Below are 25,675 nucleotides of genomic sequence, written 5' to 3'. Positions count from 1 at the left end.
CTTAATAATGTTAAACATCAATGGGCTCGACTCTCCAAGCAAAAGACATAGAGAAGAAGATTGGATCAAAAAACATTATCCAACCCTTGCTGTTTCCCAAACACTCATCTCACAGTCGAAGATAAACACAAATTCTGAGAGAAGGGATGGAAAAAGATCTTTCATGAAAATACATTCAGCAAGAAGCCTGGTGTAGCTATACTGCTATAAATAAAATAGACTTCTCTTTAAAGTCAGTACCAAGAGGCAAGGAAGATCATTCTATATTAATAAACAGAATAATCCACAAAGAGGAAATCACAGTACTTCCTGTTCATGTACCAATGACCATCTAAATATATTAAGCCAATACTCTTTGTCTTACAGAACATGATAGATTCCCAACACAATAATAATGTGAGACTTGAACACTTCACGCTCACCAAAGGACAGGTTAGGCAAACAAAATTCAGCAAAGAAGCTTCTATAATTACACCATAACCCAAATGGATTCAACAGACATCTAAAGACTATTTCACCCAACAACCACATAATTCACACTCTTCTCAGCAGCCCATGGACCATTCTCTAAAACTGACCATATCCTAGGACACACAGCAAGCCTGAGCAAATACAAAAGGATCCATGTAACTCCTTGTAGCTAATCAGATTACAATGGAATTAAACTAGATCTCAACAACCAATCATTCCCCACTCAATACCACATAAACAGGAAAGGCTGGAAGTGGCGCTGTGGCTCAAGTGGTAGAGTGCTAACCTTGAACAAAAGAAGCTCTGTGACACTGCCTAGGCCCTGAGTTCAAGCCCCGGGACTGGCAAAAAAGAAAAAGAAATGTACTCATTACCTGATGGATAAAACAGTAAACCATTTTTATATCACCTTTATAGTAACAATAAACTATATTTATTAATAATAAAATTAAGAAGTGAGTAGACAGGTGTCAGTGGCTCAAAGCTTGTAATCCTAGCTCCATGGGAAGCTGAGATTAAGGAAGATTGTGGTTTGAGGCCAGATTGGCAGAAAAATTCAGAAGACCTCTTTTCACCTGATATCTGTACATAGTGGTATATTCATTTGTCATCCTAAACTATGTGGGAAGCTGGGATTAAAGGACGGAAGTTCCAGGCCAATACAAGCAGAAGAGTCAGTGAGACTCCATCTCAGTGAAAAGATGCTTGGTATGGTTGCATACATCTGTCATCCCAGCGAGGACTGGAAGTCTAATACAGGTGGATCGTGGTGCGGGTGTACATCCAGGTAGGAAAGGGAGACCCTGTCTCAAAAATAATCATCCCATAAAACGTCTGGAGATATAGCTCAGCAGTAGAGGGCCTGTGTGATAGGCATGAGGACATGAGTTTTAAACCTAAGGACTTTCAAACAACAACAATAAAATCCAATAGATGAAACGGCTAGAGACAACTGCTTGTTGCTAATCGTAGGTGGCTAGTTATATTGAAAATAAAAATTGAAATCTACTTCCTGTCACAATTGAACATGGCAACCATGACCAATAGCACAGACAGATAATTCTGTAACAATTTGGAGTTCTAGTAGTGAATGGGTAGAGAAACCTTTCGCAGAGGGCAACCCTATCTTCATGATGCCTTATGATTTATTCATGTGATCAAAGCATAAATCTATGTGCTATTATGACATGAACATCTGAAAATATTATCAGCAGATAATGACTTGGAAGCATGCATTATTAAGTCATCTGGGGAGGATTTTGTGAAGGACAAATAAAAATAATACATGCTATTGAGCAATCTTTTGTAGCAGCTTCATGGAACTCTTTGAAATTGAGTTGCAGACTCTCTGGGAGTGTAAACTGGTGGTACTTACCTTGTAGATGTCAAGCCAGGCCCGGAACATTGGCTGAGAGAGGGCCATTCATATGAAAAATACATACAGATGTTGTAAAATTCTGACTGCAGTTACTTTCCTAAGTCACTGAGCAGGATCTCTGGTACAGTCCATGGAATGGGTGAAGCTACTGATTATACATTTTACCAGCTCATAGTTTGCCTAGTGAATGGGTAAAATTAGGAAACACCAAAAAAATCCTCTTAGAAAACCAATTTGCTGTCATAAGAATGAGGGGGCCCATGACAGAGCTGGCTGCCAGTTGGACTTGCAGTTTAGTATGAAAATGGTGCTCATGCAAGCACCTCTTCCTTCAGGGTCTCCATGCTGCCTTCTGAAGGCATTTGCTGCAAAATTCTCTCAGAGTGAAAGCTCAAGCACCATTGTTTAGACTTGTTTTTAGAATATGTTACTTCCTCAAGTTGTTACTGCTGTGGACATCAGATATTTACCTGCCTTAACACTTCTCTTTAGCAAAACTGAAGACACTAACTTTGCATTTTTTGGGACAAAACATTTAACATGAATTGATTTATCAACTGTTTCCATTTATTTACTTACTTGCTTTCCCTTTGGTCTTGGGGCTTGAACTCTAGGTCTGCTTTTTCTGAGTAGTGTACGGGAGATGTATCTCACAGACATTCCTGCTCCGGTTGGCTTTGAACAACAATCCTCAGATCTCAGCCTCCTGAGTGGCTAGGGTCACAGGCATGAGCCACTGGTGTTTGGCTGTTGATGACACAAGCTCTTGCTACATAGTCCAAGTTGGCTTTGAACTAAGGGTCCTCTTACCTCAGCCTTCAAGTGCTGGGATGACAGGGGTGTATTACCACATCCAACTATATTTTTGGTCTTTGTAGTGTGTCATAAAACATCAAATGTGGAAAATGACTTGGAATCCATGTAGTCTATTCCTTAATATTGCAGATGAGGGAACTAAGCAACTAGTTCCTAGAATAATCATGTCCTGATGTTAATGAAGAATCATTCAAAGTCTGTCTCAAAGTTTCAAGTGTGTGTGTGTGTGTTTGATATTGCTTTTTTTTGCCAGTCCTGGGCTTGAGCTCAGGGCCTGAGCACTGTCCTTGGACTTTCTCAAGGCTAGAGCTCTACCACTTGAGCCTCAGGACCACTTCCGGCTTTTTTCTATGTATGTGGTACCAAGGAATCGAACCCAGGTCTTCATGCATGCTAGGCAAGCACTTTAACCACTAGGCCAAACTCTCGGCCCCTGGTATTGGTTTTTAATGTTAATTATTAAAAATACACTCTCCCTTCACTACTAAATGTTCAGTAAAGAGTGACACACTGCTAAAAAAAATTTGAAGAGCATATCTTTTTGATTATTTGGGATGCATATCATTGTACCTAAAATGTCTTCGTGGGCACTAATGTGGCTGAGTTCTCTTAACAGACATCATAGGTCCAACAGTCTTTTAGTTGAAAAATTCAAGTGACAGGTCTAAGACATACAAAGAATTTTTCTAGGGTATTTGCTCAAATGTTCTCATGTCTTAATCTCAGAAATTTGACTTTACCTTTAATCAGCATTTCAAGTAATTCTGGTGTAGGTGAGCTATGACCAGGTTATCTTTGTCTCACTTTATATCAGTTTGTAAACACACAGCAGAAGTATTTTTCTGGGAGCTGGGAGTTTGGCCTAGTGGTAGAGTGCCTGCCTAGCATGCATGAAGACCCAGGTTTGATTCCTTGGTACCACAGACATAGAAAAAGCAAGAAGTGGTGCGGTGGCTCAGGGTAGAACACTAGCCTTGAGGAAAGTCCAAGGACAGTGCTCAGGCCCTGAGCTCAAGCCCAGGACTGGCAAAAAAAAGTTTTTGTTTTACATATAGCATAATTATTTTTTCACTATAAAAATGTTGTGGTTGTACAATACATCAGATTGCCTTCCTTCCTCTATCCGTGAAAAATACCTTGCTTGTGGTCTTTTGGGTACATGCTCAGGAGTGGGCTTGCTGTTCATAGAGGAGCTCTATGTTTAGACTTTTGAGGGACCTCCATACTGCTTTCCAGAATGGCTGAACAAGTTTGTAACTGTAACCCCACCTGCTCATCACCTTTTCAATAAAGCTAAAATTAAATCTAAAAAGAATTTATAAAGAGGAAAATACAATGAGTATACTATAACATAGCTCATATATATATATTATTATTTTTTGCCAGTCCTGAGGCTTGAACTCAGGGCCTGAGCACTGTCCTTGGGCTTTAAGGCTAGTGCTCTACCACTTGAGCCACTGCACCACTTCCAGCTTTTTTTTTTCTATGTATGTGGTACGGAGGAATCGAACCTGGGTCTTCATGCATGCTAGGCAAACACTCTACCACTAGGCCACACTCCCTGCCCAACACAGCTCTTATATTTTGCTCGTAGTTATTCTCTCAAAGTTGAGTCCAATGTTCCCTGCTACATGGAATCCAAAGAGCTGTTTTTTCCCTTGAATGGATCCTAAGCATTTAGGGTTCCCTGGGCACTCCCAGCAATTTGCAAACGTGCCTGTTACTGTTGCTCATATGTGTAATTTCAAACACAGAGAGAAGACAAAATGTCTAGGTGACAGCGATGAGAACTGAAACACCACCACTCTGAAACTCTGTGAATGACAAGTATCATTTTATTGTTCTGGTTACTGGGGTACAGAATGGGCCGGGTGCTGCAGGACTGGGCTGGCTGTGATGGAGACCTCAGATTGCCTTCAATGGATGGGACTGTCATCTGAGCTAGCTCCGTTTCTCCGATAATCACAAGATACTTTTCTCCATGGAACAGGGAGTGACGAAATGACCTCATCCATAATCATTCTTCATTCATGACAGCGTGTAGCAACCAGCCCAGAGACAAGCACAGAACTTGGGGGTCAGGGGAGCTGAGTTTTATTCTGTAAATCACAAGGTTGCTTGGAAACACTGAACATGTGTGTACATTTACCATTGTAACTAAGCTGACAGAGGCACAAAGTGAAGCAGGTTGAATTTGCATTTGTGAGTACAAATACTGTAATGAATATTTATCTCATGTGCAAGTTAGTGTTTTTGGTCATCAAACCAGTAATTGTTCCCGGTTAAGACAACACTTTTGTAAGTCAAAAAGCTATGAAGAAAATTCAGCAAAGCAAGGGACTTTTCACTTCATTGCAGCATTTTAGATATGCTCAAAAAGGTTTATTTTATTCCACAATCCCCTTTTTAAAAAATTCCATCAAGGCATTCACAGGTTCTGTTCTAAATCTGGGAACGATTTCAATTTCTAGTACTTGTATACTTTTGTGTGGGGGGTGGGGAGTGTGAACTTAAGAGCAACAGATGGTATGTAGGCATCAATTACAACCTCAAGTGATTTTAACCAACACCAACTCTGCAGATAGGAGTTAACCAGAACACTAAAGAAGTAGGTTCCAGTGGTGACTGAAGTCAGACTCCATCTTCTCACCAGAGTGTAGCATTCAGTTCTAGTGCAATGCAGGATGATAATGACGCATGACTGTCAAAAGAACAGAATGGGAATGGAAGAGCAACCGAATTCTTTCTGCAACCCTGAATGCAGTCCATTACCTTCTTTTTCTTTTTGTGGTTTTGGGGATGGAACTCAGGGCCGCACACATGCTGGTCAAGTGCCCCGTCACTGAGATTCATCTCCAACCACTGCAATACAAATCACTATCCTTTATCATTTGCTTTGGTTGTCGCCCTCAAGAGTCAAAATACATTTAAGTGTATAGTCTAAAAAAATTAAGTATGTGCAAAAATTAAGTATTGGTCAAATGGGTTCTAACAGGAAATTTTCAAGGTGAAAAGCAAGAAACCCAAGGACTTTATGTGAGGTTTTCCTCAAGGAAAAATACCCAGGTATCCAATGGGCAAAATGAGCAGGTACTGGACCTTTCCATGCCCCTTTCCCTTCAATTTTACTTTCTATCTGGTCATAAGACCTGAGGGGAAGCTTTCCTCTCTTCCGGAGATTTGGCTTAGTCCCTCAGTGGCAGGCAGGGATCTTTTTAGATCCCTACAGTTATAGGTTTAAGCTACACATATTCAACAACATTCTCATTGAGCCTATGGGACAGTCACCTCAGACATTTATTTTTTTCTTTAAAGATTCATGAAGGCATGAGCTAGCTCTAACTGGGAATATGTGGTACCTTTCAAAACTCAGATTGATGTTTCTCACTTCTAGCAGTTTAAGGGACAAAAAAGAAAATGGAATTTATGAGAAAGAAATGCTATGATTTAAACAATAGAACACTCCCTTCCTGATTTCACAAACACCTTTTTTTTGGTGGGTAATGGGGATTGAACTCGGCCTGGGCACTCTCCCTGAGCTCTTTGACTCTAGGGTAGGTCGGCTACTGACCTCCTCTTGAGCCAAGCCCCACTTCCCGTTTTCTAAAGGTTAATTGGAGATAAGGGTCACAGACCCTTTTGTGCCTGGGCTGGCTTTCAACCTTGTCTGATCTCAGCCTCCTGAGTAGCTAGGATTACAGGCATGAGGCACTGCGCCCAGCCTAGATTTTATTTTTAAGAATATTTAGTGAGCCATTCTAGATTAAGAGAAATTCAGATTATTCAACATTTTTTTTGTGGGTCGTGGGGCTTCAACTCTGGGTCTGGGGGCTGACCCTGAGCTCTTCAGCTCAAGGCTAGCCCTCTATCACTTTAGCTATAGAGCTCCTTCCAATGGAATGTTTTGTTTTTTTTTTTAAGTGAAAATTTATTATCCCAAAAGGAGACAATTCCCATGGTAAAGTGTCCTCATGGAAAATAAAGAACAGGAAACAAATTACCAAGCAAAATGAAACTGCAAGAATTCTTCTATGAAAACTTCAGAGAAGTTGATACTTAGTAAAGAGACCTGGATGTGTATTCTCTACAAAGCAAATTTGGGTGTCATTTGTCATGAAAAGAGCAAGAGTGGTTTTTTTTTGTAATTTACATTCCTGAAATGACAATATTTGAAACTGTAGCTTGAGGTTTGGTTAAGAGCTACCAAGCTAAATATAATACAGTTCTATAGATTTTCATGGAATTCTTATGAAAGCTTGGCTATTCCCTGAGACAGGAAAGGGTAATGAAAATGTAAGTCTTCAGATATAAAAAATATACATATAAAATCAATGAAATCTGTTTTTACTCCTCTCTTTAAAGAAGCTACTAAAATTTAAAAAATTATCATTATGGTCTAAATTCTCTTTTATCTATCTTATTTTTTTCTTTAAAAGAAACATTTATTCCAGAGTCTCACATGGGCTGATACTTCTCTTAAAACCATCTTTTGTATAGAAATAAAATACAGTTCTTTTAATTAACACAAACCTGATAGACTTCGAAAATAATTAGTTAGAATCCAACTGTGAGTCTTCATTTCTTGGAAACTATAATAGGAAAAGTTGATCAAACTTAATAGAATCTTGGAATGATTAGAACTTTTAAAGAATGCAAGTATAATTCTGTACTTTTGGAAAATAGAATGTGAAAAACAAATCCAAAATACCTCTCTATGTAAATTAAAGTTCCAGCCAAGGTATTCAAAATTAAAATAATTTACATAATCTACTATACTTTGTGTTTTTTTAGTAATTAACCTTCCTGAGGCTGATTTTGTTCTCCTTAGTGTTTGCTTAACTAAAGTGCTTAATAAAATTTCTACAGAATATATTACCCTCTCCATAGATGAATATTATTTTGAACTACAATCTGACAAAAATCTAACTACATTTAATTATGCTTGATTAATTCAAATGTCACTGAGAGATTTATAGAACGGAGAAATATTTTTTCAGGTTAAGTTCACACTCTTTTCACTGTAAGCTTCCTGGATCTAATGTTACTATTTCAATTCTTCAATATTTATACTAAAAAAAAAGAGGCCCACAAAAAAATAGATTCCTACCAGTACACACTGGACCATGGGATTCCAAACAACAAAATGTTTCTTATGGTTTTCAAGAGACTTCAGACCTCCATCAAAGGTCCTAGGCTTACAGTGTCTCCACTGGAAAGGATGTTGAAACCTGAGGTCAGTTCTCCACCCTGGGTAGAAAACAGCAATGTACATGCAAAATGTCGTATGGTTTTAGTAAAACCCCTGATGTATATTAATGTGAGATAAGTGCGGGGCGGGGGGGGGGGTTCTCTTAATGCAGGCACAAAACTATATGAAGATGTTGGCTGGAGACTTTCAGTAATGATGCCCCAAGGTGTTTTTGTTCATATGCAAATAAGTCCATTTAAATGGTGGCAAATTGGCCTGGGCCATGGGAATAATTAGACACATCACTTCCTCTTTTCTAATTAGGTTAGCCTCTCACTGTTGGGTGACTCAGCTCTGGCCCCTGGGGCAAAAGAATGGGTGGGTTGGGAGAACTACAAGTCCTCACTCTAGCTCTGTGTGTAAATGGGATTGGCATAGGCATGGAAGAGTTTTCTCTTACACAGTGGAAGTGACAGCCCTATGTCTCACATGGAAAATATGGGGAAATCATCATCCCATCATCTCAAGTCTTCTCTCTCTGCCTGGACTTTGACAGATCCTGGCACAGAGCCAGGCACCGAAGATAAGACGCTCCACATTTAGATCCATAGATACAAAGGAGAAAACAACTGGTGACTCATTTACACTTTGCCTGAGATGAACACATTTGTCTATGATGAACCCAACGGTGAGAAAGGAGGCTTGATGCAGCTCTCTGGTACATTTTTTTTTTCTCCATGGTACTCATCTCCCAACTGACCTACATCATCTTTTGTTTCTAGAGATTTCTCTCTGCTTTGATCACTAACAAATGTCCAGCACTTGGTAGTTTCTAGCATGTTGAAGACATGGATATCATTCAAATGAAAGACAGCATCTAATACTCTCTGTCTCACAACAGTATAGTACTAGGGCTAACTCTGAGCTTAGTTAAGAGGAAGCCCTGCCTTAAGTGAAGTTAAATAGAACAAGGCTGTCACTTGTCCTCCTTGAGTATTAGGCAAGAGCTCTGAAGATGACACAATTTTGCTATTGTCTACTGGGACATGCTAATCATTAAGGCAAAGAAGGTTCAATCCCACCAGCAAACCAAATAAATCTCGCACCCCATAACTTACCTGAAAACACACTCCTAAAACATTAACCTATATCCTCCTATTCAAATATTCATAAATAAAAAAAATCACAATGAAGACTTAACACCTTAGAAAGGGTCTCATGTTAGAGACAAGTCTGCCTTCAAACTCAATCTTTCTGCCTCAGCCTTTCATATGCTGGGATTATAGGTGGACACTACCATCCCTAGCATACTTTTTTTTTTACTTTTATGGTCAATACAAGGGACTTGAACTCAGGGCCTCATGCTTGCTTATTTTTTGTCTTTGTCTTTTTTTTTTTTGCTTATATCTAGCACTCAACAGCTTAACTCATGCCTCTAGTCCAGCATTTTGTTGGCTAATTGGAAATAAGAGTTTTGTGGAATGTTTTGCCCAGACAGGCTTTAGACATGATTCTCTGATCTTAGCCTCCTGAGTAGCTAAGATTACAATGATGAGACACTGGCACCCACCCAACTTAGCACACTTTTCCCTTCCCTTCCCTTCCCTAGCACTCTACCACTTAAGCTACAGTACCACACTTTCTGGAGATTAGTGTTTCGATTTTCCTGCCTGGACTGGCTTCAAACTGTGATTCTCAGATCTCAGCTTCCTGAGTAGCTAGGATTATAGGTGTGAACTGTGGGTTCTGGCTTTTCTATTTCTTGATGAGCCACATTTTATAAGGATTTATTGAAAAGACAGATAAGGAGAGTTGTTACAGCAAAGCTCTCAGAAGGGTTAACCACCTCAGTGAGACTCCCTGACAACACCCCATTAACAGAAAGAGCTTATACTTCTCTTGAAAACTGATTATATGCTTGTTTGAAATATTCTGGTATATTTAATTAACTAATTAATCATTGTCAGTGGCTGATAACTTCTTCATTTCATTAAAATGTCATCTGTTCCCTATGTTTAAACCAGAAGGTAGTGATATTTCTAATCAATGGAACAGGAACCTGAGTTAAAAGTTATCTTTTCACACAGAACAGTAAACACAACCCCTCTATTAAGCTGTTAATGGTGCTTTCCTGCTGGCAATATTGGTTCCTTCTGTCTACTAACATATAGATTATGAAGGACATTATCTTCAAAGTCAATGTTTAAGCACCTGGACCACTGGGAAAGATGGCAGAATCAATGTGTGTTTGTGTAAGTGCTCCTGTCCTCAGACACTCACATTCAGAAGTTAAGCAAGAAGCTATCTATCATGAAATTGATATAAAAGCCATAACCTCATACCTTGGACTCCAAGGGTATCTAACAGACAAGGCAAAAGACATAAATACACTCTGGACAAATAATGATTTCAGAGACTGAAAAGTTTAGAAAAAATGGTCCCGTATTGAGAAAGGAAACAAGGAATCACAAAGGACAACACGAGCCAGGTGCTGCCTGCATCGCAACTGCTCAGGAGGCTGAGTTCTGAGGATCATGGTTTGAGGCCTGCCACAGCAAGAAAATCAGTGAGCTTCTTATCACTAAACCACTAAAAAGCTGGAAATGGATCTGTGACTCAAGTGGTACAGCACTAGCCTTGAGTACGAAAGCTCAGGAACAGCACACAGGGCCTAAGTTTAAGTCCTAGGACTGGCGCGCGCACGCGCGCACACACGCGCGCGCGCGCACACACACACACACACACACACACACACACACACACACGATAACATGATGATCTAAGGGAAAAAGTAAATTAAAAAAACCTATAACAGTAGGGACATATAAACAACAGTAGAAAAATTCGAGGCACTGAAATATGGAGGATGACTTGAGGGGGAAAAATCAAACAGAGTGAAGGAAGACAAGTAGACAAAAGCCATCAAAAAAAGATAAATGTGAAGGATAAAGAAAGCCAGAAGGATGACAAATTCTTAAAGAATATGATAGCCCATAAGAATATATAATCCAGTAAGGCCAGAAATATCAGTATCTTATGCTCACTGTACATTAGACAAAGACAAAAGAAAACACTTAACCCTCAGATATACTCAAATTAAGTCACTAATTTCAAGGATGGACAAAGCATCACATTATCCTTGGCAAGCAAGGAGGTCATATGCAAAAAAGTAAGAAAAATCCATCTTTTAGTGTCACCAGAAATCAACAATGAAGTAACATCCTCAAAGAATCAAGAGAAAAAAATGTGATTCAAGAATCAAATTGGCAGCTTAATTGTTGTCCATAAACAGCAGAAATAAAAATACATTTGTACGCAGGCTGCCAGTGGCACATGCCTGTAATCCTAGCTACTCAGGAGGCTGAAATCTGAGGCTCACAGTTCAAAGCCAGCCTGGGCACTAAAGTCTGTGAGACTTTTATCTCCAATTAACCACAAGAAAACCAGAAATGGTGCTGTGGCTCAAGTGGCAGAACACTAGCTTTTAACTGAAGAGCTCAGGGACAGCACCCAGGCTCAGAGTTTAAGTCCCACGACCAACCAAAAAAATGAAAAAAAAAATGTAAATACGTGAGAATTTAACTAAAGCTACCAAAGGATAAAAGCATCAACTCTTGCATGTGGAGTCTTATATGGAAGGATTGGTAGTAAGCTCTCATTCATTCAAACATAGAATTAAGCCTAAATACTTCTAGTAATTACCTACAGTTATACATTTTAAGGTGCCTACTTTTCCCAATAAAAGCTGCCAAATCCATTTGATTATCTCCTCCAACGCACTTGCCAAAATGAAAATATACAAAAGAAAACCTCTCCTGAGTAGAATTACCTTGTATTATAGAAAATTTTTGGTTTACAGCATAGCTTACCCTAGAGGATTAATATGCCTAAGAAACTCCTCAAAAGGTACAATGCTAATTACCTGGTACACTGTGGAGAGCACAGACCTCAGAACAAGACCCAACAACTCACTTTGGTTCTGCACCCTAGCAAACTACTTAACTGCATTTGGGATTCACAGGAAGAGTAGAGCTGTTCCTGCATGGTCTACCTCATGGCACCATCATGATTAAACTTGATACTGAATGGAAAAGTTTCTTTGAAGGAATCTGTAAGCCAGGCTATAAAACCCTATTACAATATGGTCAAGTCCAAAAGAGCATTACAACCAAAAACATTGGGAATTGTAAGATAGTCCCAAAATTCTCCCAATGATGGTTATAGTAATTATTTTTTTTGCCAGTCCTGGGGCCTGAACTCAGGGTCTGGGCACTGTCCCTGAACTTCTTTTGCTCAAGGCTAGCCCTCTACCACTTGAGCCACAGTGCCACTTCTGGCTTTTCTGTTTATATAGTACTGAAGAATCAAACCCAGGGCTTCATGCGTGCTAGGCAAGCACTCTACCACTAAGCTACATTTCTAGTCCTGTAAGACTCTTATCTCCAATAGACTACCCAAAAAGCTGGAAGTGAAGCCCGGGCTCAAATGGTAGAGCACTAGCATTGAGCAAAAAGGAAGTCTGAGACAACCATCAAGCCTTGAGTTCAAGCCCCAGGACAGTCCTGCAAATACTGTTATAATGAGGCAGTAGCTGCCATGACCTGAACCTACTGCTTCCTTTCCATCACAGTATATCATACTCGAAAAATGTAAAGGTAGGTGTTTGGAAATTGAGGCCTAATAAAATATGGACATGCTATGTCATGTTTGTATCTTGAAATGCAAAGGATCACTATTTTTATACTGTTCACAGCACAAGAAAATGATCATATGCAACTGTTTCACTTCCCAAAACTCAGACTCAAGCTCAAACCAATGAGCTGCTGTATGATTCATCTCTTGGGAGAAATACACAGACAGTTCCTTTATTCGACTGATAATATACATATTTATGTATACATATACAGAATACACACATATATTTATGTTTATAAATATGCATATCATATGTATTCTGTATATATTCTGTGTCAAAGTCATGGAAGGGATAAGTAAGATAATCAAATGGAAGAGAATCAGATTCAGCAGCACTACAAAAGAAAGCTGCAATGAAGCCAAGTGCAGCTATCATGAGCACAGCTCCTCCTGGGGGAAAATCACTAACTATGATGGCAGTAAAGACAACTAAACCGCTTCCATAGTATGTCTATAGGAAGAAGAATACTTCAGCAGTTAAAACTTTTTTTTTCTTCAGACAAGAGTCTTGTATGTAGCCAGGCTGGCCTTGAACACGTGATCCTCCCACCTCAGCCTCGCAAGGGCTGGGATTATAGTTGTGCACCACCACACCGAGCTATAAGTTCCAATGTCTAAATCAGGGGACTCATATTGGAGAACTGCAGAAACATTTTATGGATATTAAAATCATGCAAAAATTATGGTGAATAGGAACACAAACTGTGGAGTTGTAGTAGAAGTTGGTTTGACTCTGGACTCTTAAGTGCTTCTGGTATTAAGTGTAAATATAATGTCCTCCTTCCTTATTCTAAGTCTTCTGCTAGTTCCTATTTCCAACTTCCAGCAAGAAGAACTGTGAAAATCAGATTAAGCCGACAATTCTAAAGTTGTCTAAAATTAATGACAATGAAAATTAGGAAGACACAGTCTTTTTCATAATTTCATAATGTTTCTCTTTGATATAAGTACAAAAGAATATAATAGGCCAATGATGCAGTAGTAAATTGGTGAGATTTTTATGAAAGTATAAAAGCTTTGGTTTCCATTCTGTACAAATCTGATATCAACGAGAGGACAGTTTTTCACTTACGATCTTTGAAACCAAATTGTTCAGTGAAAATTTCCAAGGCAACTTTTTGGGAGGGTTTTAATCGACAGAATGGAAGCATACAAATGAACTTTTAAAATAAAATAAATGCCTTCACAAGTAAAGTATCGCATAAAGGTGCCATACCTCACAGTGAGAATACAGTCAGATGGAAGGTAAAAACAAGTCTAAACCAGAGTGCAGAAGGAACACATATAAGACAAGAAAGGAGGGTTCCTGGGACTAAATTATTAAGACACACTCAGCAGATGCCTTCCATTTCCAGACTCTCCAGGCCCTAGGTTGGAATAAATACAGTATTTGATCATAAAAAAAAAAAAAACAGTGGGATCTGTTGTATCTGGAATAGACAAAAGAATTCAGAATTCGGGGAAGACTTTAGACACTAGATGCCAATATATTTGGATAAAAAGTGTTTAAGTGTTTACGAGCTCTAGGATAATACTCTGTGTTCTTTTATGATAGATGCCAGCCACACCACAATAAGATACCGTGAAGAATTACTCAAGTTACTATGTTAGTGGGAGATTTGGCTGGAGTAATTATAGGAAGGGCACCACAGAAAGGTATGAAGAAAACACACATACAAGCATTGGGAATAACCATAGTGTAATGCTCAGAATAGGTGAGAGATAGATAGTTCTCTGGTTGAGCTGCAGCCGACAATCTTTCTTCACAGAGAGGATCAAAGCATTCTGTTTTCTACAAAGTTCTATTAGTCTTGATCTTGTCCCTATAAAGAAAATAATTGGGAATAGCCACAGTAAGTTTATAAGTATAATCTCTATTGTAACTAATATTTACTCAGAAAATTTAGTTAGGATGTTAAGTCCAAACTCCTGGTCTTAATTCAGAATCATTTTTATGGTGATTCTAGAAAAAATATCATTTAATTACTTAAGTATATTTTAAAATAGTTCTTTGCTTTTAGTTAAAATCTTGATTAGACATGAAAAGTGATTACTAATGGGTATGGGATTTCTTCTTGGGGTGAGAAAATATTCTAAATTTAGATTAATAGTGGGGAAGGGTTTCAAAGGAGTGAACTGTATACAATGTGTACTATACCCCCAAATAAATGTGGTCAGAATTGGCTAGAGAATAACTTTTCTTAGAATTCATCCTGGATAAACACCAATTTTTCCACCTCTACAAATAATTTCTGTTACCAGCTAAACATTTAAAATTGTCAAGGTAAAAAGTTTTCTCTAAAATTTGACAACATAGTAAAAAAAATAGTGTATAACATGGTCAGCTATTTAGAAGGTGTGTGTGTGTGTGTGTGTGTGTGTGTGTGTGTGTGTGTTGCTCCTACAGCCTGAACTCAGGACCTGGGCAGAGTCCTTGGAATTTCTCAAGGCCTAGTGCTCTACCACTTAAGCCATGTCACCACTTCTGGATTTTTCTGTGTATGTGGTACCAAGGAATTAAACCTAGGACTTTGTGCATGCTAGGCAAGCACTCTACCACTGGGCCACGCTCCCATCCCCCTAAACTTTTCTTGTTCAAGGAAAGTCTAGTGTTCTACCACTTGAGCCACAGTCCCACTTCTGGCTAATTTTTTGGTGGCTGTTTGAAGATGATTCTCACAGACATTTCAACTCAGGCTGTTTTCAAACCATGATCCTCAAGATCTCTACCTACTGAGTACCTAGGATTACAGGAGTGAGCCACTGACACTCTGTTTATTTAGTTTTAAAATTATCTTTACAATAAAGATTCCATTAAAATTACCTTTCAAGGGTTGGGAGTTTGGCCTAGTGGTAAAGAGCTTGCCTAGCATACAGGAAGACCAAGGTTCGATTCCTTGGTACCACATACATAGACAATAAGCGGGAAGTGGTGCTGTGGCTTAAGTGGTAGAACTCTAGCCTTGAGAAAGCCCAAGAACAGTGCTCAGGTCTTGAGCTCAAGCCCAGGACTGGCAAAAAAAATAAACAAAAGCAAAAAACAAAGTAACAACAACAAAACCCTACCTTTTCATAGCCCAAATGGACTTTATTAAAAATAGCTTCTTGGGGCTGGGAGTTTAGCCTAGTGGTAGAGTGCTTGCTTAGCATGCACCCAGGTTCCATTCCTTGATACCACATACAAAGAAAAAGGCAGAAATGGTGTTGTGACTCAAGTGGCAGAGTACTAGCCTTGAGTAAACGCCTAAGGACGTTGCTCAGGCCCTGAGTTCAAGTCCCAGTACTGGCAAAAAATAAAAATAACTTCTTTATTACCCAATTTCTCCTTGTATTTGAACTAATGGGTCTCATTTTTAACAGTCAATGTGTTATCTGGCTTACACACATCCTGGAAATGGAATGGCAGGAAATTGACGTGATACAGGTATTTCAGCTGATTAACTTAATCTTGTCTGAGAATGGTGAACTTTTTCTATGTGGAAGTAAAAGAAAAGGAGATACAATCAAGTCTTGTATAACTGGTCAGAGTATGGCTCTTCTAGAGAAAAATAAGCCATCATGGTGGCAGTGGGACAAGTGCATTGCTACTATCATATGACGAAAGGTAAGGCAACCAAATGTGTCGAAATTTCCTTATTTCAGATGAGTGGCATGGTGGAGCCTCATGATATTTCTGTAGGAAACAATAGCATTTACATCACTCTTCACAAAAGACTAATGGTACAAAATTGCAGGGCTATTAAACGAAAAAAACCTCCAGGATACAGAAACAAAAGCCATATAATGAGTGATTGTTGTCTTAATGTACTGTTATCTCTCATCTCTTTTGCTGTCCCTTGGTTATCTCATATTGTTACAGTATTTTACCTTGTTATCTGATATATTGTATATATGCTTGATGGGTTATTTGAAATTGGATAGGGAAGGGGGGAAAACAACATGAGCGGCGGGGGAGAGGGGAGGGAAATGGGGACCATGACATGAGAAAGGGTATCAATGTAGGTGAAGTAATGTACCTTCTATCTGGTGAATATAATGTAACCCTTCTATTAATTATATAGCAGAGCTATATAAACTACATTGTATAAAAGTTACTATTCTGCTAAACAATGTTAAGGATGTTAAGAATCAAGGTTTTCATGGTCTGGGAGTTTGGCCTAGTGGTAGAGTGCTTGCCTAGCATGCATGAATACCCGGGTCCAATTCCTCAGTACCACATACATAGAAAACGCTGGAAGTGGTACTGTGGCTCAAGTGCTAGAGCTCTAGCCTTAAGAAAGCCCAAGCACAGTGCTCAGGACCCGATTTCAAGCCCTAGGACTGGCAAAAAAAATAAATAAATAAACAAGGTTTTCATTAAAAAAAAAAACAAAGTTTTCCGAGAAATAGAAGAATGCTAAAAAAGAATCAAATGAACAACATAAACTTATACACATATGCATACATATGTGGGGGACATAGTTATACACACATGTGTGAGTGGCATATATGCATACACACGCATAAACACACACACACACACACACGCAAACACTTGTCTAGAAAAAGGGCCTGGAAAAATCTAGGTACTCTAGTTGAGCACTCTCAACTTCCAGATTAAGGTCTTTAATATTTATTGAGAGGAAAAAAGAAAACATCTTGGGTTCTTCAGGGGAAATGGCTAATGCTAGGATAGGGCATGGAAGGTGTAAGATGAGCTTAGGTTAATCATCTTTGGCCAGAAACCAGGAAATCTTTCAAAGATTAATGCATTTTCTCAATGGAAAACAAGAAAATGATCTTATTCAAAATAGTTCCCACTGGCCAAAGGCATGGAAGTTTAAATATTAAAAATATCATGTCCACTTATATCCAATAATATAGATGGAATGCACAGAAAAATAGACACGGAAAGGGTACATGTTATATGTTCCTCTGGTGGCAAGAGTCAGAAAAATGACTTTATATGGAGTAGGGAGGAGAAGAGTTTGACTACAAGTCTTCTTGGGGTGCTTTTTATTTATTTACTTATTTTTGTTGGTTGTGGGGCTTGAACTCAGGGCCTGGGCGCTGTTCCTGAACTTCTTTGTGCTCAAAGCTAGCACTCTACCACTTGATCCATAGTGCAGCTTCTGGTTTTGAGTGGTTAAATGGAGATAAGAATCTCTCGGGACTTTTCTGCCTAGGCTGGCCTCAAACCTCAATCCTCAGAAATCGGCCTCCTAAGTAGCTAGGATTACAGGCACGAACCACTATTTTTAAAATGAAATTTATCACAAGACAAACCCTTGCTTACTATGATTAATATCCTTACAGTGTAAGAATTCTCAGGAGATTGGTTATGTCCTTCTGTTGGACATAAACAGCATATTCTAATCTTTCTCTAGGCATCTTTTTGCTTTCCCAGAGATAAAAATGCGAAGAACATCAAGTGTTAAAGCACTGTTCACTCATCCAGCTGGTATATTGTGGGGACAAAGCAGATGTTTACAATGACAATCAACATAGTATATTACTGTTTAGCCTTGTATTTCGAGGCATCTCTCGGTTCACTGCTGGGATTGCTCCAATCATCGGCCTCGGGTGTGGTCTTGTAATGGCGCCACGCAGACTTATTGAACACGGGCAGCCTCTCAAACGATTCACTCGAAAGGGCCTATGGGAAAAGCACATACACCATAGGAACATGATGGCATTTTTCTCATAAGACACACACACATATTTTACTATTTAAAACAGTAGTCATCATAACGCATAGTTTTAAAATTAACTTCCAATTCAATATAGCATTGTATTAAATCTGAAGGCGTCCTCTCCCCCCATCCCCCAGTAATGAGGTTTTGAACTCAAGGCCTGAGTGCAATCCTTGAGATTTTATATTTAAGGGTAGCACTCTACCAATTTGATTCATATCTCTACTTCCAGTTTTCTGGTGGTTAATTTGAGATAAAGGAATTCCATGGACATTCCTCCCTGGGCTGGCTTTGAACCATATTCCTCAGATCTCAGCCTCCTGAGTAGCTAGGACTATAGGCAAGAGTCAACACTGGCTCCTGGCCAAAACTGAAGCTTTTTTAAAGCAAAGAAAACTCACCCATTCAAATATCAGTACTGAAGTATATAAAACTAGCACAAAATCTGATTATTCCTAGATCAAGCACTATTTTTCACTAGGCAGCTATGCCCCAAAAGAGTTTAGGAAGGAATAATCTCATACATATCACATGTATAAACATCAAGTGGTATCAAGTATCACAGTATTTCAGGTCTGGGCATGTAACTCTGTGTTACCATATGCTTAGCACACATGAGATCCTGGATTCAATTTCCAGCACCAAAGCAAACAAAAATCACTTTATCTACAAGAAATAACATCTAAGAGAAACATTCCAAGTAACTGGTTCAAGTGTAGTACTGTAACCAGGTGCTGGTGCTTCACACCTATAATCCTAGCTACACAGGAGGATCTAAGGATTTCAGTTTGAAGCCAGCCCAGGCAGAAAAGTGTCCATGAGACTCTTATCTCCAATTAACCACTCAAAAAGCAGAAGTGGGGCTGGGGGTTTGACCTATTGGTAGAGTGCTTGCCTAACACGCACAAAGACCCAGGTTTGATTCGTTGGTATCACATACATAGAAAAAGCTGGAAGTGGTGCTGTGGCTCAAGTGGTAGAGCACTAGGCCTTGAAAAAGTCCAAGGACAGTGCTCAGGCCCTGGGTTCAAGACCCAGGACTGGCAAAAAAATATACCAGAAGTAAAACTATGGCTCAGGGCCGGGATTTTGGCCTAGTGGTAGAGTGCATGCCTAGCATGCATGAAGACCCAGGTTCAAGTCCTCGGTACCACATACATAGAAAAAAGCCGGACGTGGTGCTGAGGCTCAAATGGTAGAGCTCTAGCCTTGAGAAAATCCAAGGACAGTGCTCAGGCCCTGAGCTCAAGCCCAGGACTGACACACACACACACACACACACACACACACACACACACACACACACACACACACACACACACACACACACACACACACACACACACACACACACACACACACACACACACACACACACACACACACACACACTGTAGCTGCACAAGCCTTGAGCAAAAGAGGTAAGGGATAGCACCCAGGCCTTAACAAGCTCCACAACTGCCAAAAATTATGGTACTCTAAACATATTATGCCACAGTTAAAAAGAATTAGTCAGGTCTTTTTTGTCAGTTGTAGGGCTTGAACTCAGTGCCTGGGTTTTGTCCCAGAATGCTTGTTGCTCATGGCTAGTACTCTACCATTGTAAGCCACAGCCACTTGCAAGAATGAGAGAGAACTTCTATATGAAATATATGTAAGGAAGATCTGCATATTAAGCATAATCTATGCTGAAAATAAGTGAAATTTCAGTTGCATGGGGAAATATTAGATTCCTTTCATATATTTATAAATATAAAATCTCCTCTACAAAATTAAGATGTATTCACCAATGTAAATGACCTGGTGGCTTAGGGCCAGCAATGGTAGACTTGGTTTTCTTTTTTGTGTGTAGGGGAGAGAAAGCTTTTTTCATAATTTTTTACTAGTATTTTACTAGCTATTCCAAAAAAAATAATCCAAACATTTAGAAACAAAAGCCTACCCTTCCCCCATGACGTAATGCACATTCTTGTGGAAGTTGGCACTTCTTTTTGCCAGTTCTGGGGCTTGGCACTTCACGGCCTGGGCAGTGTCCCTGAGATTCTTTTGCTCAAGGCTAGCACTGTATCACTTCTACCATATTGCTACTCCGGCTTCTTCTGGTTATGTGGTACCTAGGAATTCAATGCAGGGCTTCATGCATGTGAGGCGAGCACTCTCCTGCTAAGTCACATTCCCAGCTCTGAAACCATTTTTAGATGACCTGCTTCTGAGTCAGAGTTTTGAATATAACAGCGCAGCTCCATTGTGATCTAGTGAAATTCAGCCCTCAATATAGGGTTCGTAAAGTATAGATATTTTTCCTTCTTTTTAAAGTTAAAACAAAAAGAAAACAAAAGGAAAAGAGAAATAAATGACTAAAGTAGTAATAAATAAGAATGACTGTTGCAGAAAAATCAACATTTTTTGTTTGTTTGTATTGCCAGTCCTGGGGCTTGAACTCTGGGCCTGGGTGCTGTCCCTGAGCTCTTCAGCTCAAGACTAGCACTCTGCCACCTGAGCCATAGTTTCACTTCTGGTTTTCTGGTAGTTAACTGGAGATAAGAGTCTTACTGAGTCTTGTGCCCAGGTTGGTTTTGAACCGCAATCCTCAGATCTCAGCCTCTTGAGTAGCTAGGATTACAGGTGTGAGCCACCAGTGCCTGGCTAGATCAACTTTTTTTTTTTTGCCAGTATTGGGGCTTGAATTCAGGGCCTGAGCACTGTCCTTGGGCTTTCTCAAGGCTACAGCTCTACCACTTGAGCCACTCCTGGCCTTTTCTGTTGCATGTGGTACTGAGGAATTGAACCTCAGACTTCATGCATGCTGGGCAAGCACTCTACCAATAGGTCAAACTCCCAACTCCTAGATCAACCTTTTTTTTAATAACCATTTTTTTGTTACTGAATTCTTATACCTTGGAAAAGCCAGTGATATTTTGTGTGTGCTTATGTGATGGTCTTGGGGCTTGTACTCAGGACCTAGGTACTATCCTTGAGCTTTTTATTTTTTTTTTCTCAAGGGTGGTGTTCTACTATTTGAACCACAGCTCCATTTTCTGCTTTTTTTGTAGTTAATTGGACTTTCGTAGCTGGGATGACTTCAAACTACAATCCTCAAATCTTAACCTCCTGAATAACTAGGATTACTGGCACCCAGCTAAGCGAGTGAATTTTTGAAACAACAGTCTAAAGAATTTCAGTCTATGAAAAATTAAAGTTAAAAGTCAGGATTTTAACTTCTTACATCTCCATGCTTCGTATTTTGCTGCATCGGAGCCTAAAACCAAAAGTGAAGAATGCAAGTGAAGATATGGTGTTTTTCTCAATTAGTTACACAATAACAGAAATAGAATGCAGTACCTTCAGATAAATGACAGCATCAGTACCCACTCCTTCCATGGAATATAATTTCAGATCTCCCTGAAAATATCTAGCATATAGACGGGATATTGGCAAACCATAACCGAAGCCAGCCTGTTGAAAAAGTTAAAATAGAGAGACAAGAACAAATATTTGATATGAGTACCAGTCAGAAGATGAAAATACATTGATTCAGATTTACATCAAATGAATTATTAATTCAACCACTATGACATATACGCTTATCTATGGCTTAACAATCTATTTTCACTCTATAAAACATTTCTCATACTCTATTTTTTTTCCACATTTTTGTTAGCACTTTCAAAAAGCACATGGCAAATCAAGTGGAATTTTATCTGATGATAAAACAAAACTACATTCATTTCAAAGTTCCATATCAGATTTGCTTCTTCTCTAAAGTGAGAATTAATAATACAAGGGCTCAAGGCCACCAGTAACAAGGCTAAAAGTCTGAAAAGACAGTCATTTCTTCAGTCTACTTTCTTTTAAATTTATTTTAATATATAGAGGGGTTACAGTTATATTTGTCAGATAAAAGGTGCATTATTTCACACACATTGACACCCTTCTCATGTTTTTGTCCCCATTTCCCTCCCCCCAGCCCTTCCCCAGAGTCTACTTCTTAAGGTTCTGAAAATGATATCACATGTTAAGAAAGAGTAGTGTACTTATTTTTAGGAGCTAAGAAAAAAATTCTAGTAGCTTTCTGTTATTGGAACTCTGACAACCAGTGATTTCTTTTTCTTCAAAGAGGGTCTCAGATATTGACGAGAACTATAAGAATAATTGAGACTAAGTTCAACAGTAGTAGTCATGAGTGGGTAGGGGTAGATTTTGTACAATCAAACTTCATCTCTTGTTTTTTTTTTTCTTTGTCCGCTGTGGGGCTTGAACTCTGGGGCTAGGCACTGTCCCTGAGCTTTTCAGCTCAAGGCTACCGCCCCATCCCTTGAGTCATAGCCCCACTTCTCATTTTCTAGTGGTTAACTGGAGATAAGAATCTTACAGACTGGGGCCGGAAGTTTGGCCTAGTGGTTAAAGTGCTTGCCTAGCATGCACAAAGACCCGGGTTCAGGGCCGGGAGTTTGGCCTAGTGGTTAAAGTGCTTGCCTAGCATGCATGAAGACCCGGGTTCGATTCCTCGGTACCACATACATAGAAAAAAGCCGGAAGTGGTGCTGAGGCTCAAGTGGTAGAGCTCTAGCCTTGAGAAAGTCCAAGGACAGTGCTCAGGCCCTGAGCTCAAGCCCAGGACTGGCAATAAATGAATGAATGAATGAATCTTACAGACTTTAGGACATTAGTGCCTAAGCTGGCTTTGAACAGTGATCCTCAGATCTCAACCTCCTGAGTAGCTAGGACTACAGGCAAGAGCCACCACACCCGGCTAAGCTACATCTCTTCTAAACAAGCTAAGGAAGGAGGGCAGTGGTCCCATAAGCTTTGAACTCAGACCTAAGTAGAAATCAACTTTTTTTTGTGAGAATGAGAAGTCTCAATCTTTTCTTTTCTTTTTCCATGGGAGGGAGTGGGTAATGGGGCTTGAACTCTGTGCCTGAGTGCTGTCCCTGAGCTCTTCAGCTCAAGGCTACCACTCTACCCCTGGGCCTGGGCATTGTCCCCAAGCTCTTCAGCTCAAAGCTACATGCTACCCTTTGAGCCCAGCCCCACCTCCCATTTTCTAGTGATTAATTGGAGATAAGAGTCTCTCTTTCTTTAGTGCCTGGGCAGGCTTTGAACCTCGATCATCTGATCTCAGCCTCCAGAGTAGCTAGGATTACAGGCCTCAGTGAGCCACCATACTAGCAGTAGTCTCAATCTTGAGACTTATCCAAACATTTGATAAAAAGCTTAAGTTAGATCTGCTGGAAGGGTTAAAGGATACAATAAATGTAAATGTAGGGCTGGTAGTTTGGCCTAGCGGTAGAGTGCTTGCCTAGCATGCACGAAGACCCAGGTTTGATTCCACTGTACCACATAGATAGAAAAAAGGCAGCGGTGGTGTTGTGGTTCAAGTGGTAGACCACTAGCTTTGAGGAAAGCCCAAGGACAGTGCTCAGCCACTGAGTTCAATCCCCAGGACTGGCAAAAAAATGTAAATGTAATAAATGCAAAGTCTTAGTGCCACTTCTGGTTTTCTGGTGGTCAACTGGAGATAAGAGTCTCATGGACTTTCTTGCCTGGGCTGGATTCAAACTGTGATCCTCAGGTCTCAGCCTCCTGAGTAGCTATGACTATAGGCATGAGCCAAAAGCATCCAGCATAATAAGAAATTTTGAATATTTTCATAAGTAAACATTCTAATTACATAAACAAACTGGATAGTAGAGATTCAAAGGCTCTGGGTAAGGTGGGCCTCTATGAGATGCAGCATCCAAGTTTCTATCAGTCTAGAGCCAAAGGATTCACAAAGAATGTAGCCACAGCCAGATACTGGTGGCTCACACTTGTAATCCTAGCTCCTCGGGAAGCTGAGATTTTAAGACTGTATTTCAAAGACAGCCCCAGTGGGAAAGTCCATGGATGAGACTCTTATCTCCAATTAACCAGCAAAAAAAGTTGGAAGCAGGATTGTGACTCAAGTGGTAGAACACCAGTCTTGAGCAAATAAGCTAAAGGACAGTGCCTAGGCCCTGACTTCAAGCCCAGTAGTGTCACAAAAAAGGAAGGAAAGAAAGAAAGGAAGAGAAGGGGAGGGAAAAGGAGGCGAGGGGAGGAAGGAAAGAGAAGAAAGAAGGAGAGAGAGAGAGAGAAAAGAGGCAAAAGAGAAAGAGGGAAGGCCAAAGCAAATTCTTCCCCTTTTCCAAACCATATGGGAATCACCCTAATTCAGTAAGGCTACTGCAACAATCCAGGAAGCTAGGCTGCTCTCCATCCCTGTATTAAGGTCATTTTCCTCAGCAGTAGTTTGTAATGCTTACCAAGGGAGCAGCTCTTGAAGGCTCCAGGCTAGGGCGAGGAGCAGTCGAGTACATGTAGTTAAACAGGCGGTCTATTTTTCGAAGTGGGACTCCACCACCTTGGTCACTGATCTGCAGTATACGAATAGATGAAAATCAAAACCTGAGCGAGGAGTCAATCTATACGCAGTGGTAGGCATTGAGTTCATGAAATAAATCACAGACCAGAATGCTCTAAAACATACTAGGAACCACTGAAACTTGGTTCCCTTGGGAACAGTAGACAAAAAAGAGTAGACCAGTGTAGCAGGAACCAAAAGGTTTAAGGTTGAAGTCTTGCTCACTGAAGTTTAATAGGATAACTTAAGCTGAGAATCCAGCATGGTGCATTCATATGTCACTTAACCGTAAAGATACATCCTATAACCTGTTTCATTAGGCCGTTTAATCACACAAGCATCACAGTGTGTGTTATACAACAAGGATGGTTACTGTGTTACTAAGCAATGTAATCTTAGGGGACCACCATCATATACACTCAAATGATACATGGCTGTACTTACAGATAACACAGGAAATGTCAGTTTTCATGTCTCCCTCTGATCTCTCAATGTCTAGACATTATTTAAGTCAACAGATAAAAGTATACACATAAATAAAGCAGTTACCTTAATGGACAAATCTTCTTTACCCAAAGTAACAAGAGTTTTCACAGGTGGGTAACCCTCTTTTTTGTCTTCATATAATTCAACTGTTGCTCTCATTGAATTCTGAAACAGTAAGACTTGTCTTTTTAAAAAAAAAGCATGCCGCTGTCTTATAAGCTACTATTTACCTAATTAGTTAATTAATTTTGGCATTGAAGATTGAACCCAGGATCTTACAAATACCAAACATACACACACCCTACCATCGACTCTACCCCCACCATAACAAACCATAATTGTGAAAAAGAAACAAACACAAGTTACTTATACCCGACCATTTTTTTGTGAGCCAGTATTAGTTGCATTTATATACATTTTCCCTTTAAGGAGCTTAGATAACTGAGTTCAGATCAAAGGAAAAAAATTGCATCAAGTTTTTAGCCCTATCCAGCATGCTCAATATTTATTTTTCTTTCCTTGCTTCCTTTATTTTTGCTTTAGATTTCTAAAATTATTCAACTCAACTCAGAGGAATTTTTTCA

General features: G+C 39.6%; 1 protein-coding gene across 5 annotated transcripts in view; it reads right to left on the bottom strand.

The window, feature by feature from the left end:
- Positions 1–14,230: 14,230 nt before the first annotated feature.
- Positions 14,231–25,675, bottom strand: part of Pdk3 (pyruvate dehydrogenase kinase 3) — a 68,683-nt gene continuing 57,238 nt past the window's right edge. For 4 of the 5 annotated variants that reach the window (XM_090325825.1, XM_090325830.1, XM_090325828.1 and 1 more), the window contains 5 exons: positions 25,155–25,256; positions 24,508–24,618; positions 21,563–21,676; positions 18,044–18,183; positions 14,231–14,371 (listed from right to left, as the gene is read on the bottom strand). In XM_090325825.1, the coding sequence (XP_090181951.1) occupies positions 14,341–14,371; positions 18,044–18,183; positions 21,563–21,676; positions 24,508–24,618; positions 25,155–25,256 (498 nt within the window). In that variant the 3' untranslated portion in view covers positions 14,231–14,340. Of the gene's footprint in view, positions 14,372–18,039; positions 18,184–21,562; positions 21,677–24,507; positions 24,619–25,154; positions 25,257–25,675 lie in introns of those variants that run through there. The other variant, XM_090325829.1, reaches the window with a different exon arrangement.

Source organism: Megascapheus bottae, chromosome X (genome assembly GCF_031878675.1).
Source record: "Megascapheus bottae isolate mThoBot1 chromosome X, mThoBot2.hap1, whole genome shotgun sequence".
Taxonomy (NCBI): Eukaryota; Metazoa; Chordata; class Mammalia; order Rodentia; family Geomyidae; genus Megascapheus; species Megascapheus bottae.
This window is presented reverse-complemented; position numbering and strand designations above follow the sequence as displayed.